General features: G+C 45.0%; 1 protein-coding gene and 1 non-coding gene across 2 annotated transcripts; both read left to right on the top strand.

Annotated features, from left to right (window-relative positions):
* Positions 1 to 1,790: 1,790 nt before the first annotated feature.
* EIF5 (eukaryotic translation initiation factor 5) lies at positions 1,791 to 13,704 on the top strand. Its single transcript, XM_069950271.1, has 12 exons — positions 1,791 to 1,897; positions 2,093 to 2,289; positions 4,712 to 4,991; positions 5,083 to 5,164; positions 5,351 to 5,523; positions 6,696 to 6,807; positions 7,105 to 7,226; positions 11,423 to 11,590; positions 11,670 to 11,831; positions 11,996 to 12,160; positions 12,872 to 13,012; positions 13,352 to 13,704. Exons 3-12 carry the CDS (start codon positions 4,920 to 4,922, stop codon positions 13,442 to 13,444), a joined length of 1,290 nt encoding a protein of 429 aa, XP_069806372.1. The 5' UTR covers positions 1,791 to 1,897; positions 2,093 to 2,289; positions 4,712 to 4,919; the 3' UTR covers positions 13,445 to 13,704.
* On the top strand, positions 6,912 to 7,030 carry LOC138771609 (small nucleolar RNA SNORA28). Its single transcript, XR_011359657.1, has one exon. It is a non-coding gene; the product is annotated as a small nucleolar RNA SNORA28 (small nucleolar RNA).
* Positions 13,705 to 16,055: the final 2,351 nt, after the last annotated feature.

Raw genomic sequence — 16,055 nt, forward strand, 5'->3', positions numbered from 1 at the left:
GGACGATTATCATGCGAAAAATCGTTATATCGTTCGAATTTAAACGATAATCATTCTGTGTAATTGCAGACAACGATCGAAAAATCGTTCTTATGTTGTTGATCATTGATTTAGGGTCCTATTCCATGGGCCGATGGGGGCCCGATCAATAATGTAAACAAGAGGTGATCTGCTAGATCAGCGCTCGTTTACTGGGACTATTACACAGCCCAATAATGGTTTAGCGAGGGCTGCAGGGACATCATTACCGATGTCCTTGCAGCCCTTGTTAAACACCATACATTACCTAAACATGTTGCAGGGCTTCTCCTGCGCTCCTTCTTCCTTCCAGTCCCATGCAGCAGCAGCTTCGGTGTGGCCTGTCTGCGCTAACAGACCGCTCAGCCAATCACTGCCTGCGGCGGTCCTGGCCAGTGACTGGCTGAGCGGTCTGTTAGCTCAGACAGGCCACACCGAAGCTGCTGCTGCGCACGGGATCGGGAGGAAGAAGCAGCGCAGGAGAAGACCTCCAACATGCTTAGGTAATGTATGCTTGTGAAATTGTCAGTCGCCCGCTGCGCATCGCTATTCCACGCAGCGATGTGCGGTTGGTGCCCGATGATTTAGGCTTGAACTTAAAGAATGCGGAATTACAGAGAATGATTAACAATAATTTTAGGTTCAGATCTAAGGGTCATATTCCATGGAGCGATAATCGGCAAATCGGCCCGATTCGGCCGATTATTGCTCCGTGGAATAGAGACAACGATCATCGACTGATCGTTTATTTAAAGGGAACCTGTCACCCCCCATGCCGGGGTGATAGGCTCCCGACCCCCCGCTACAGCCCCCTATACTCACCTGATCCGCGCGCTGAGAGATTAGCCCAGCGCTCATAGAGAATGACAAGAGAGTCCAGTGCTCCGTCATTCTCTATGAGTGTTGGACTCATCTCTCAGCGCGTGCGCCGGGCTGCAGCTCTCCGTGACCCAACCGGATCCAGAAGCGGGACCCGGCGGGATCAGGTGAGTATAGGGAGCTGTAGCGGGGGGTCGGGAGCCTGTCACCCCGACACGGGGGGTGACAGGTTCCCTTTAAATAAACAATCAGTCGATGATCGTTGTCTCTATTCCACGGAGCAATAATCGCCCGAATCGGGACGATTTGGCGATTATCGCTCCATGGAATAGGACCCTTAGATCTGAACCTAAAATTATTGTTAATCGTTCTCTGTAATTCCGCATTCGTTCGCTCAAATTCCACGTTTTTTCACCAGTCATTCAGTGTAATTGCACATTGTTCATTGTTTTGCTGGGATCAGAAGGATTAAACGATCACAGTAACGATCGTAACTAACGACCATCGTATATTTTTATTGGCAACAATTGCAGTGGATTTTATGGTGTCAAATATCAGCCCTAAAGAAGTAGTCTACCTCACTGTGACCTTAACATGTACTCCTGCTACACTGTACAACACACAGGGATTTAAAACTTTTTATACACCACTTTCTGTAGGCCTCAGCTATATAGTGATCTGTATAGTCTATGCTAGATATAGCTAGATGGTGTGAACAGGGTTCAGGCTACTGATCAGCAACCCTTGCCCTTTCTACCATTCACCACACATAAAGGTTAGGCCAGTCACATGTGGCCTGGCACTCATCAACAACCTCTCCTGAGCAACTCTCGCGAGATCTCCGCCCCTCGCCCTGTGAAGAGCGCGGTTATTGGGCTGCCAACGAACGCCTCCTGATTGGCTGGGGCATCCGGCCAATAGAAAACCATCGAAACCCCCCGCGTCGACCAATGCCCTCTGAGAATAGGAGTAGGCGGTGCCCGCCCACAGGTAGGCTGGTCTCTGGCTGAGAGGCTTCGCTCACTGCGCCTCCGTACTAGAGAACTAGAAGCTTCGTGAGGTGAGTAGCGGCGCAACGTGGGTCCGGCACATGAAGCCAATTATCGCATCTGTTCGCTAATGATCTCTAATGACCGCACGCGGCTTCCGTACTTTAATCCGCCCACCTGTGTTTATTAACCCAATGTCTGTGAATTTATTGTTTCCCGTCACCGCCCGCCCTTGGATATAACGATGTGCCCGGTTTGTGCCTCAGGTTCCTCGATCGGAGGGTGTCTCCCGCTTGGTGTTTAAAAGGCTCCGGCTCCGCTCGGCCCGTGTCCAGTGCCGTGGCCAGCTCTGCGCTGTGCCGTCCATACTTCGCGGTGTATCCGTTGCTTCATCCTGCCCTTCTCCGTTCATCGCACCCAAGGGCGAGCAGCGTTGTGTTTATGTCTTTATTGGACGAAAACGGTGAGTACGTGTGCCGTGTGTGTGAGGGGAGAGTGCGGGATGGCGGGGACGCTGAGGTAAAATGGCGGCCGCGCCTCATGACTCGAGGACGTGACGCAGGTTGCTGGGGAGCGGGGTGGAGGGGTTTCTCGAGCGCTCTATAAGGGGCGCTGGAGGAGATGGGTGGCCGAGGTGTGGAGCCCCCTAGGGTGCGGGGAGCCCTGTGTGGCGGCTATTGGGAGGTGGGTGTACGGTGGGGAGATGGAAGGACGCAGTGCGCATGCGTGACCTGACAGGGCTGACTCAGTGCTGCAGTTGTGAGTCATCAGCGCTCCCTCCCCTGTGTGTTTATCCCCAGAGCTCAGAGGGGGGGTTATACCTATACACTGGCTGTGCAAGCCTTACACCTATACACTGGCTGTGCACGCCTTACACCTATACACTGGCTGTGCACGCCTTACACCTATACACTGGCTGTGCACGCCTTACACCTATACACTGGCTGTGCACGCCTTACACCTATACACTGGCTGTGCACGCCTTACACCTATACACTGGCTGTGCACGCTTCCCACAGCTACAGGCAGCATGTGACGGCCTGCTTACTCATCATGTGCTTATAGGGCTCTGTGTATGCAGGGCTTATACACTGTGTAGGCCTTCAAGGGCATCCTCACCTTTTGTACACAGGGTGAATGTAGATTAAAGTTTGCTAATACACTGTCTTTCTATACCATACCTGTGTAATGCTGCAGAGCTGCGCTCACAGTACTTCTCAGCTGTAGCTGGTGCCATGTGGGGGCATTATTTCCCTGCTGTAGATTCTTTTTTTAAATGGGTTTCAGCATTAGTGCAAGCAGATTTATAAATGCAGCTCTGGGCTATAATACAGGTCAACAGGAGTTGACTGAAAGAATGAGTTTTGTAAAGAGTAGTGTGTGTAAAATAAAAGAAAAAAACATATATATTTTAAGTATTTATTTTTTGCTACAAACTTATTTTCCTGAAGTTTTAAGTGTGATGTGCTGCTTTTTTGTTAATGCTGTATCTAATTAAAAAAAAAAAAAAAAAAAAAAAATATATATATATATATATATATATATATATATATATATATATATATATATATATATATATATATATATATATATATATAATATTATTGTCCTACTAAAACTAATCAGTTTGTCAGCCTGCTGTGGCTTATATCTAGGTGCATTTGATGGCTCCACTGTAGCCTATTTACATCTGTGCACCTTCCAGCTGCTTGTGTTTAGATGTTTGGTAGATTGGTATTAGCATGTTGTACGCCCAGCTGAGGGTTTGTTTATTTTAGGGAGCAAAGTGCTGGGAGTTTGTTTACCTTGTGTACAGTTTAAGGCATGTTCACACAGCGTACATTTTATAAAAAGAACAGTTATTGGGGGAGATTTATCAAGCGGTTAGGGTGTGTTTACACAAAGATTTGACAGATTTTGGTAGCCAAAGCCAGGAATGATTTTGAAAAGAGGATAGATCCCAGTCTTTCCTTTCTGACCTGATCGCTCTTTATAGTCTGTTCCTGGTTTAGGCTTCAAAGATCTGTCCGATAAATCTGTGTAAATGCACCATTAGGGTTTATTGGATGTAATAGCATAGACATTTGCACTAGAGATGAGTGTGCAAGTTGTGCTCATCTCTAATCTGCACTATACCAATAAGCAGGATCTGGTAAGAGACTTACTGCATAGTTTGCTTTTATTTGCAATAAGTTTCTATTAAAATGTATATTTAGGCTGTAAAATTGCAGCTATAACTTTCCACTAAGGCTCTCGCTGCTGGGTTAAATGCTGTTGACATCTTTGTCATTGACAGTCTATCTAGCAATAGTACAGGTGGGCCAAGCATTTCTGTGTGTATACACAGCTACAATGTGCTCATCGGCAGGAGTGAAGGGCAATGTCTGGTATATGTACTTATTGCCAGCAGCATTGCTTTGTCAGGTCTCTAAGTAATGCCATCACAGAGGAAGGGAAAGAGGCAGCAGAGTGTGGGGGGAGGTAAGGGAATGGAAGTTCCTTGCAGTGTGTACTGGTAAGCATCGAACTCTTTGGCCCACCTCATAGGCTAAACTGCTCAAAAGCTGTGTGGGGCAAACAGGCACACAAACACATTACAGGTGGAACAAGTCAGATTAAACAGACAATGTTAAGCACCCCTGCAGTGTCTTTGAATTGGTTTAAAAATATTACAAGTACAAAGTCCCCTTCCACTTTGTTACTATGTTTGGCAAAGTTGTAAGCCCAGCTTTGCCTTTGTTTGTCCAGATCTAGGGGTCTGCTGAGTGGTTTATTGTAAGCTGTGAATGAAACTGGTGGTAGACAGTGAGTACTGAGGTTAGAGAAGCACTAAGGTTGCTCTACCACCACAGAACTAAAAATAAAATCCCTTTCTTTGCTTTCAGAGCTGTTGCGCAGCCATTGGTACCTGTATTGGGGAAACATAGCATACAAACAAGAAGCTCACAGCCTCGGTGGCGAAATTATTTTCATGTCAGAGACCGAGAACTCTTGCACCCGTTTATGTCATCCAGTCTTCTCCAGACAGAAGATACCAAAAAGTTGCAATCAAAGAGCTTTTCCTCTGATTGAAAGAGACAGTAATAAACCAAAATGTCTGTCAACGTCAACCGCAGTGTTTCCGATCAGTTCTATCGGTACAAAATGCCCCGTTTGATTGCCAAGGTAACGCATGTCTCCTTTTTGCTGTTAACCTTTTACGCCTAAGCTTTTATGTTTTGGGTATTTAATCTTGCAACCTTTCTTGTTTCTGCAGGTAGAGGGCAAAGGTAATGGAATAAAGACAGTAATAGTCAACATGGTTGACGTTGCAAAGGCGCTTAATCGGCCTCCAACGTGTAAGTAAAGTGGTTTGTAGTTATTGTGAATACATTAACTGTTTTCTGTGTGTCGTTTGGTAAAATTAGACCAGAAAGCCCCTTCAAATATCTGTTTTGACATCTCTTCTAACTTAGTCAAAGCTAATGTTGTAGATAAGTGGGTGACCTTGTGTGGCTTAACACAAATGATTCTCCCTTTAATAGATCCCACCAAATTTTTTGGTTGTGAGCTGGGAGCACAGACCCAGTTTGATGTTAAGAATGACCGTTACATTGTCAATGGATCTCATGAGGCAAATAAGCTGCAAGACATGTTGGATGGATTCATTAAAAAGTTTGTTCTATGTCCTGAGTGCGAGAACCCTGAAACTGATCTGGTGAGTTGCATTTATTACCCATTCTCTTCACCTATTGAATTATACAGTATAGTAAATTTAGACACTTGCTTAGACTTAACAGTCTGGTTAGGTGACCAAAGAAATATTGCCATCTGCTCTTAGTATAGAGCTTAGTTATGCTCTCTATCATTTAGAGATGAACTAATTGTAATTCTGGGCTTGTGCAAACTCTATGGCTCTGTGTTTAAATCCCCCTGCCTGGAGAAGATAGATGATTCAAATGTGGAGTGATCAGGTTTACATGAGCCCCAATGTACAAGATATGAGCGAACTTACAGTATAAATCCACAGGGACAACTAAGAACACAGAGGGTCCATCCTCCATACCCTGCCGATTTTCAGCCTCTAGCTCATTTGTTATAAATACGTGCCTTACCTGTGGTTCTATTTATTCCTACAGAGCCACCGAAGAGAGCAGAGTACAGAAATCTGCTCTTTCTGGCAGCTCCATAGGAATGAATAGAGCCATGGGTCACTAGGCCTACCTAAGGCTGTATTCATAACGGAACCAGGGGCAGATCTGAATATCGGTGGGGTACGGAGTTCGGACCCCTGCAATCTTTAAGACGGACAACCTGTAACTACTGGACTAAATTGTGATAGTGCACTTTTGAGTCTGGATTTGGCTGTAAATGAAATTATTGCAGTTATCAGTTACCCCATTAGGGATGCAGCAGGATTGTCTTATAAATAAATTTTCTTATCTTGGTAATGCCCTTTAAGCTATTAAGGTATGTGTGGGGGTTAAATGGCTAGGACTTGACTGGCATGGGTTATAAAGGGGGCTGCTTGAGTACTACAAATTCAGCTACCTGCAGTAAATGTTACTATATTTTAAAATATATTTCACACTCCAGGTACACTCCAGGTACATCCTATGTGCCCATTATAGCTGGGCTGTCCGCCTTTTCTGCGGCAGTGTCAGATACATTACTTCTGCAGCCTCGTGCTGCTCTCAGTGGTTGCTTGCCCTGTGTTAGCATTGCTGGTAAATCAGTCATTTGGTTCTTTGATACGTTGTTGCAGGAAGAATAAACTAACTGAAGCTTAGGCAGCCAGTTTTAAAGCGTTGAAGCTTTTTTGCAGAGCATTAAGGAGTTAATCTGCTTTTCTGTTTTGGAAAAGATTTTAATTTACGCTTTTTGTTTCAGCATGTCAATCCCAAGAAACAAACAATAGGTAATTCCTGTAAAGCCTGTGGTTATCGAGGCATGCTGGACACAAACCATAAGCTCTGTACTTTCATTCTCAAAAATCCACCCGGTAAGTGCTCCTCTTGTCTGAACATCTGATATGATGAGTGGTCGTAGAGAGTTTTGCCTTGTTGGCTTTGTACACAATCTACTGTTCTTAGCGTTCTGTAATGCAAGCAACACTGTGGCAGTTGTATACCCAACTGTCCCAATTTATGCTTGCCAGAGAAATTCAAGCCTATCCTATTCCAGTATTCTCTAGTGAGTTGTACTGTTATAATGGCTTGGACACTGTCTGTACTGTACCTGGCAAAGCTTTAGCTTGCACATGGCTGTGTAAGTGACTAAGTGGTGGCTCTCTTTCCAGAGAACATAGACATCGGTACAGGCAAGAAGAAGGAAGACAAGAAAAACAAGAGGGTGAAAGAAAATGGTGCTGTAGAGAAAAACGAGACAGCAGTTCTAACAGAGTTAAATCCTCCTAGAGTTGTAAGTATTAGGAAGTTTATGGTTTCTCTTAACCTAAGCTGCTTATATCCACTAGATGTTGAAGGGGTCGTCCAGCGAAAAATCTTTTAAATCAACTGGTGTTGGAAAGTTTTATATAGATTTATAATTTACTTCTATTTAAAAAATATCAATTCTTCCCATACTTATTAGCTGCTATTTGTCCTGCAGGAAATGTTTTATTTTCAGTCTGACAGTGCTCTCTGCTGACATCACTGGCCGAGACTGGAACTGTCCAGAGCTGGAGAGGTTTTCTATGGGGGATTCATAGAAAACGGAGACAAAGTTCCTGTCTTGGTCAAAGATGTCAGCAGAGAACACTGTCAGACTTAAAATAAAAAATTTCCTGCAGGACAAACAGCAGCTAATAAGTATAGGAAGACTTGAGATTTTTTAGTAGACGCAAATTACAAATCTATATAACTTTCCAACACCAGTTTATTTGAAAGAGATTTTAGCTGGAACAACCCCTTTAAGCACCAGTCGATGCCCATGCTGCTTTCATTACTGAGAGAATGTGTGTTAGATCTCTCTCATGCTGCTGTCACAGATGCCATCTGGGAAGTCCTGTCCTCTGCACTCAGTTTCTCTTTTATCTGCTATGATGGTGCTAGCAGTCTCCTGCATGCTAAGCAGTCTCTCTCTGATGGGAGGTGTTTAAGTATTTAATGCAGCCAGCCCAAGAATCTGCAGATGACACTAGATAGTAGCACAAGCATTAAAACTGGTTTTGCTCAGTTTAAACTGCTTCTCTTTGCTCCTGACTTGCACTATTGATGGTTTTGAGTGGTCAAAACTAATGGCTATTAGACATGCTGTCAGTTTAGTGACCAAATATTTTAGACTTCTAAATTGTGCCCACGTGCATTTTCATGGGAAGTACGTCTCGAAACTCCTGTAAATGCTGCAAAGCTGTGGTGAAGTTGTTTTCAACAACTGGTTCTGTCTTTAAAATCAAATTCTTAAAAACATCAATTTTGTCTGTCCTTAGTGTGAGCACCATACCTGCTGTGTTCGGTTCCCTTTTATCTGTATTTTTGTCTCCTCCTTTGCTAGTGCAGCCATACTTGGTGAAGCCACACTGTTCATGTCCCTTACATGGTTATTACACTCTGCAGGTTGTGCTCATCTGTGGCTTTTGGAGGGAATAGTGACACAAAAAAGAGCATTACACTGCCTACTTTGCAGCTAATGAAAGTGACTATGGCATTGCAGCACCTAAATCGCTGTACACTTTAGAGCCTTTTGCCTGGCTTCCTGCATGCCTAGACACGTTTAGTGGAGACTAACACTATAAACTACTTGTATCTCAAATGTCTCCTGTATTTTGGTTTTTTGAAAAGTTTTAAAGATCGAGACTTCAGTTGATGTCACATCTAATGGATAGCTTGATTTACTCTAAGCAGAGTAATCTGTTACAGTACTTTCTGATGTCCATGGACGTCGTCATGAGATAAGGGGGATAGAGAGGGCTTGCAACGCAGCTAGGGATCGCGGCTAATTGCTAATAAACCATTTAAATGCAGCAGTCAAAACTGACAGTGGCTTTTAAATGGTTTAGAAAAAGCAATCACCTGCGGTCTAGGGGTTTGATTGCGCTCCCTGTGATGCTATCGCGCAGGGACGATCACTGCTTTCATGTGGGACTTTGTACCACAATGATGCTGATCCCAGCTGGGCACTAGAATTCTATGGGCTTTAGTAGCCCATCATAATCCAGCGCTGATCTGAGAACATATATACTGTATTTATTTGAGAGATCTGTTCAGTTATAATAGAAGTTTCCCATGGGACCTCCAAGTTACTGTAGGAAAACTTTTTTGAAAAAAAAAAAAATCCCATTGCATAATGTTTATATTGTGCCCCCTTCCCATTTCATAAACCTTTTTGCTATTGCTGTGTCCATAATCTGCGATTTCACATTCCTCTTCTTGCACAGTTAACCACAAGCAAAAACCGCTGAAGTGTAAATCCAGAAAAATTGTAGTAAGTGGAGTGAATTGCAGATGTAAAAGTGAAGCTCTTCATATTGCCTGTCTGTGCTGCTCCCTGCTGCTCCACCCAGAGTGCCAGGGAAATGCTGGATCCAATCCTGCGAGACTGGGAGAAGTTTCCCAGGATTGGATCCAGCACTTCCTGACGTCATGGGAGGAGTGGCAGGGAGCGGAGCGACAGTAAGGCTATTGGTTTGATGATCAGAGCACAGGTAAAATAAAGAACTTTATTTACATCTGCAATTCACTCATCTAGTAATAAGTGATGTAAGTCGCTTATTCACAAGCAAATAGAAAATACAGATCATGCTGCAAAAATTAAAATCTCAAATAGCCTCATAGACCACAAATAAGTGTTATCAGGATGGTGATAGAGCAATTTTATGCTTTTTATTTTTAATTTTATTTTAAGTCAAATAAGTAATATGTTGCCAGTTTAACCACAGGGTTAACAGCATAAACGCGAACCCCCTGAAACTGTTTTTTTTTCTGCAGCATACTTAATGGAAAAATTAAGTTGGTTATTGAGAAGTACAACTGGAGTTGCAAAAAGGGCTCATAAGGGTCTGTGGGTGACAAATGCAAGCGTTATGGCTTTAAAGGGGTACTCTGGGCAAAATCAATTTTTAAGATGTTACTTCCCAACAAAAGTTTTGAAAATGACTAATAGACACTTATTATGGGAAATGCACTTATAGTGCATTTTCCCTGCACTTACTACAGCATTTTCTGTTCATATCTCTGTAAAATTGGTGACATCGCGTATCATCTGCTCCAGCGCCGGCGGCTCCTCCAGTCAATCCTGCAGGAACACCCCCTCCATCCTCCCCCAGCTCCCTGTACCTCTCTCCACTTGTCCCTAAGCCAGCTCCCTCTGCTCCCAGCTAACCTTTACATTTCTCCCCTAAGCAGGGATCACCCCTTAATCTTACCCCAGCTCCCTGCACGGTTCTCTGTGCTGGCGGCCCCCAGCACCGCTAGTCTGGCAGCCGCTGGCTCCCACTTCTGTACAATCCCTTACAGTTCTCTCCTCACCGGGGATCGCCCCCTCACCAGGCTACAAGCACCTGCCCGGTGCTAGCATCCACACTCACCCAGTGTCTGGCACCCACCCACCAGCTCTGCTTGCTGTAGGGATCACCCCTGCTGGCCTCCCGCAGCTCCCTGCTACCTCTGCTTGCTGTAGGGATCACCCCCGCTGGCCTCGAGCACATGCGGGCACCCTTCTCCAGCAGGCAGAGTTAGCGGGGAGCAATGGGAGCCGGCGGCTGCCGGACTAGGTTTAAGTGTGACCGGACACTGGGTGGGTGCTTGTAGCCTGGGGAGGCGGCAGGTAGCTGGGGGATGCCGGCGGGGGTGATCCCCGGTGAGGAGAGAGCTGTAAGGTGTTGTAGGGAGAAGTGGCAGCCTGCGGCTGCCAGACTAGCGGTGCTGGGGGCCGCCAGCACAGAGAACCGTGCAGGGAGCTGGGGCAAGGTGGAGGGGTGATCCCTGCTTAGGGGAGAACTGTAACAGTTAGCTGGGAGCAGAGGGAGCTGGCTTAGGGACAAGTAGAGAAGTACAGTGAGCTGGGGGAGGATGGAGGGGGTGTTCTGCAGGACTGACTGGAGAAGGAGGAGCCGCCGGCGCTGCAGCAGATGAGACATGACGTCACCAATTTTACAGAGATATGAACAGGAAATGCTGTAGTAAGTGCAGGGAAAATGCACTATAGGTGCATTTCCCATAAGTGTCTATTAGTCATTTTCAAAACTTTTGTTGGGCAGGAACATATATCTTAAAATTGATTTTGCCCAGAGTAACCCCTTAAACACAAGGTGGCTGAAGAGGGAAGGGATTAAAGGGATTGTCCACCTGTAGTATAACTGTTAGGTTTACAGTATTAAATGTATGCACTGCTTTTGCTGACAGCAGCTTCCTGTGTGCCTCATATTGCTGATATCAGGCATCACTCATCCAGGCTGTGCTGGCCTGCTCTGAATGCTGATTCTGTCCATAACTTAAGACAATGTCCCTCCCTCAGGGGTACAGTGCTAAACCCTCTTTGCCTTGAGTTGCGTATACACAGTGGGTGTATGTGGTAGTTACGTTCTCTAATCCTGGCAGACCACTGTGTATTAAAAAAAACAAAACATTTCATGTATGTTTGGTGATTTAAAAAATGGTCTGTACTTGTTTGTTTAGGTTAGCAAGGAGGATGATGATGACGAAGATTGGGGTGAAGACACATCCGATGAGGCTCAGAGACGCAGAATGGAAGAAATAAGTGATCATGCAAAAAATCTCACTCTTAGTGAGGACCTGGAGAGGCCTGTGGAGGACAGGGTTAACATGCTGTTTAACTATGTCAAGGTAAGAGCAAGATCGCATATACAAATTTAATGCGGACAACAATGCAGATTTCAAGCTAATGTGGCTCATTATCTTGCAGAAAAAGAAGGAAGAAGGCATTATTGATTCTTCTGACAAGGAGATTTTAGCTGAAGCTGAAAGACTTGACGTAAAGATTTTAGGGCCTTTGGTCTTAACGGAGGTTCTTTTTGATGACAAGATCAGAGAGCAGATAAAGAGATACAGGCGACACTTCCTACGTGTAAGTTTACCCCTAAATGTGTGTTCAGTCTGCTGAACCAGCAACTAATTCAAGTCTATAGGGTAGCAATTCTTATCCCTTCATTGCTCATGCAGTTTAGTTCTTGCTGTACCCTGATCACATTTTTCCACTAAAGCTGCTTTTTTTTTATTTTATTTTTTTAGTTTTGCCACAACAACAAGAAAGCACAGAGATATCTACTCCATGGCTTTGAGTGTGTTGTGCGTATGCACCAGGCACAACTCCTCTCAAAAATTCCACATATCTTAAAGGAAATGTATGATGCAGATCTCTTGGAAGAAGAGGTGATCTTCGGCTGGGCTGAGAAGGTAATGCTTTATGTTCATAAAACTAACTTCTTGCTTTTCACAATAAAATACATATAGTTGCTATATATTTTATTTTTTGGTGTTAAAGGCCCTTAGGGTCTTATTACACAAATCGACTTCTAACGATAAACGACCGCAAATGAGATTGTTTATCGTTAACTTAAAATCGTTTGTCATATTACACAGAATAATAGTCGTTAGTTACGATTGTTACTACGAACGTTATTGCAATCGTTACTATGATAGTTTATTCTTTCTGATCCCAGCAGAACAATGTACAATTACACTGAACGATTAGTGAAAAAATGCGGAACTTGAGCAAACTAATGTGGAATTACAGCGAACGGTTAACGATAATTTTAGGTTCAGATCTAAATCAACGGCCTACGAATTATTCTTTGGTCGTTGCCTGCAATTTTTTTTGCACGATAATCGTCCCATGTAATAGGGCCCATACACGTGTTTAAGCGCCCCCCCCCCTTTTTTTTTTTATTTAGGGTGGGTGTGGCTTGTATATGAGTAGATTGCACTAGAGTCCAGCCTTTAATGTGGGATGGTGGACTGCGTCTGTGTTTGGAGGGAGACTCTGACCATGGGGTTAGGTTTTAATGTACCTGTACGTTGAATGGATTAAGTCTTTGGACAGGTCTTAAACCCACCATAAGGTTTTGTTTTTCATTGTCCACTAACTCTAACTTTCCTTTTTGGTAGCCATCCAAAAAATACGTCTCTAAAGAACTTGCCAAAGATATAAGGGCAAAGGCCGAGCCCTTCATTAAATGGTTGAAGGAAGCTGAAGAGGAATCTTCTGGAGATGATGATGAAGAGGAGGAGGAAGATGAAAATATTGAAGTAAGTTCAAATATTCTAAAGTTGTTATACAAGCCATATAGAGTAGAAAAGAAATTAAGCACTTTATGATATGGTTGTCTTTACAAGGGCAGCTAGAGGTGTAAGACGGCCAGTAGCGCAACCTTTCCCCGGCCAGTAGCGCAACCTTTCCCTGTCACAAGACAAGGACCCACTGTTGCGTGACTGCCATTAGCTGACCATATTAACCTGTATGAGTTGCGCGACTGAGAATCCTATATAGCCCCAGCCCTGTTTGGTGCATGACGGATTTTCCTCTTCTGGACCTGAAGTTGCACTATAGTTTGCCCTAATCTCTAACTGGGTAATTTGTTTCCACAGGTTGTATATTCGACAACAGTGAGCGTCCCTAAAGTGGAGACTGTAAAGTCAGCGGTGGAGAAGGACGATGACATTGACATCGATGCCATTTAAAGTTCACATAAAGCAGTTCACCACTTGCTTTTTATGCCTAAAGTGCGACACGTACGTGAATGAGCTGCGCTAGCTGAACATCATGCTACACTTTTGTACGCTTAGTTTCTTTCTACTGTGATTTGGTCTTTTACTAAGCTTCACTAATGAAAACTGCAGACAGAAAGGAGACTTGTTTTGTCTATAGCATGTTAATTCCTTTTTAAATTCCAGTGTTTGGTGCACATTTATACAGTTGTGAATAAAGGTTTTGTTTTTGATCACTGCAGTATTGGGGTTTTATTTGGAAGTAAGTTCTGTGTGAGAAATCTTTTACATGGAAGTGGTATGTATGTTCCCATGCTGTGTACACTTCAGATTTTATGCTCGGCTATTTATATTTACTTTCATAGCAGCATATACAGTACATGTGAACATATACCCTAAGGCAGACCTGGGGGGTATTGTACAGCCTGCTGTCACAACTGGCCCGTGTCTGCTGCTGAATCATTGATAAATGATACTGCAGCATATATGAGTCTGTACCTTGAACCATTCCAATTTCTCCAGTGGCCCCATGGAAAAATTAATTGCCCACCTCTGCCCATGGCAATGTTTTACATGGGGTATTCTTATATTGCAATGTGTAAACTTAAAAGCAGGTCAAAATCAAACATGCTGCTTCTACCGTATGTTTTTCTTTGGTGCTGGTTTTGGGAAGTTGTAATTTTGTTTTAGGAGTTTGAGTTTAAGCACTGTTTCACCTCAGTGCTCCAGTGCTCCAATCTGTTCACTGCCTCTTAACCCCTTAACGACATCGGGCGTAAACTTACGCCCTCGCGCCCTGGTACTTGGCGCATCAGGGCGTAAATTTACGCCCGATGTTTCCCCGATCGCTGCGTGTTCACACACAGCGGTCGGGGAAGATGGCCTGCTATAAATCATAGCAGGCCATCTTAGCTTCACGGCACGGGGGGTGGTTAACACCCCCCGTGCTTACGATCGCCGCTATAGGCTGATCAATTCAGATCAGCCAATAGCGGCGATCGGAACCTTTCCGGGTCATCGGCGACCCGATGACCCGGAAAAAAATGGCGGTCGGTGCTGTCCGAGGACGGCACCGACCGCCATTACTGTAAAAAGTAATGGTGATCGCCGTGCCACCGGCCCGATCGCCGTGAACGGCCGGCCGTTCACGGCGATCGAGCCGGTGGCACGGCGATCAGAGTCCCACAAAATAGTAAATACCTGCCCTGGACCCCTCAGCTAGGCAGCCGAGGGGTCCAGAGCAGGTATTTGTACATTACTCACCTGTCCCGGGCTCCTGATCGGCGTCTTCCGGGTTCGCGGCATCCTCGTCTTCGTTCGGGTCTTCGGCTTCTTCCGTGACGTCACGTTCGGCTTCTCTCGGCTATTTTCGGCTCCAGCGTCGGCTGTTTCCGTATTTTGCGCTCTGCTGCCCTCTAGCGGCTGATATGTGTAATACACGTATCAGCCACTATAGGGATGTTCAGAATGTAGAATTTTTTTTTTTTTTTTTTTCAAATTTTTTTTTTTCTATTTTCCGCACCCTATTGCCGCTGAGTGTTGATCAGCATCGCACGAAAGTGCGCTGCTAATCAGCAACTCCTCCTTTTTGGCGTAGGGTGTTTTTTGTCTATATTCTACTGCCACGGTCTGCTTATAAGTGCCGCACATAAGTGCGGCATTTATCAGCAACTCCTTTGTTGGCGTAGGTTTTTTTTTATACTTACTGTTAAAAAACACTACATTACACCACACTACATTGAATAAAGTTTGACACTACACCACCACATACCCCATATACCAATCCCCGTATAAAGATGGCCCCCAGGGTGTTTTCGGCGTCAGACGCATACGTTATTATTACCTCCGACACCGAAACAGCCAGTGAGGATGAATGGGGGGGATCGTTCTTTCCTCCATTCATCCTCATCATCCAGTGACGTGTCTGGGGGTAGCGTAGCGTACGCTGCCCCCCAGACACGTCTTTTCCGCCAGTACCGTCCCAATAAGAGATGACGGTATGGAGTGAAATTCTACAAACTCTGTGACAGTACCTCAGGGTACACTTACAGATTTAGGGTACGTGCACACTGCGGAATGGCGAAGGATAACCCTTTGTGCATTCCGCAGCTGGCACCCGCCGGCGGACTGATGCGGGCGCATGTCTCTACCCGTGTCACAGACTCCATTCTATGCACGGGCGGATTCCATCGTCCATCCAAAGAATGAACACGTTGGACGGAGAGCGGAATCCGCCCGTGCATAGAATGGAGTCTATGACACGTGTGGAGACGTGCGCCTGCATCAGTCCGCTGGCGGGTGCCAACTGCGGAATGCACGAAGGGTTATCTGTCGCGATTCCGCAGTGTGCACATACCCTTAGAGTGTATGTAGGAAGGGACACCCGAATCCAGCCCCCAGATGCCCCCCCCCCCCCCCATCCTCGGAGTTAGTGGGAAGATCGTTCGGGAACTGATCTTTCCATTGCTGGATAAAGGTTACCACCTGTACGGGTATAACCTTTATACCAGCGCCCCCTCTTCCGGTCCCTCGCTGCCCTGTAGCTTGCGGCACGATACGTAAATATCAGAAGCAGTAATAAAGC

Source organism: Dendropsophus ebraccatus, chromosome 13 (assembly GCF_027789765.1).
Source record: "Dendropsophus ebraccatus isolate aDenEbr1 chromosome 13, aDenEbr1.pat, whole genome shotgun sequence".
In the NCBI taxonomy this organism is placed as follows: domain Eukaryota; kingdom Metazoa; phylum Chordata; class Amphibia; order Anura; family Hylidae; genus Dendropsophus; species Dendropsophus ebraccatus.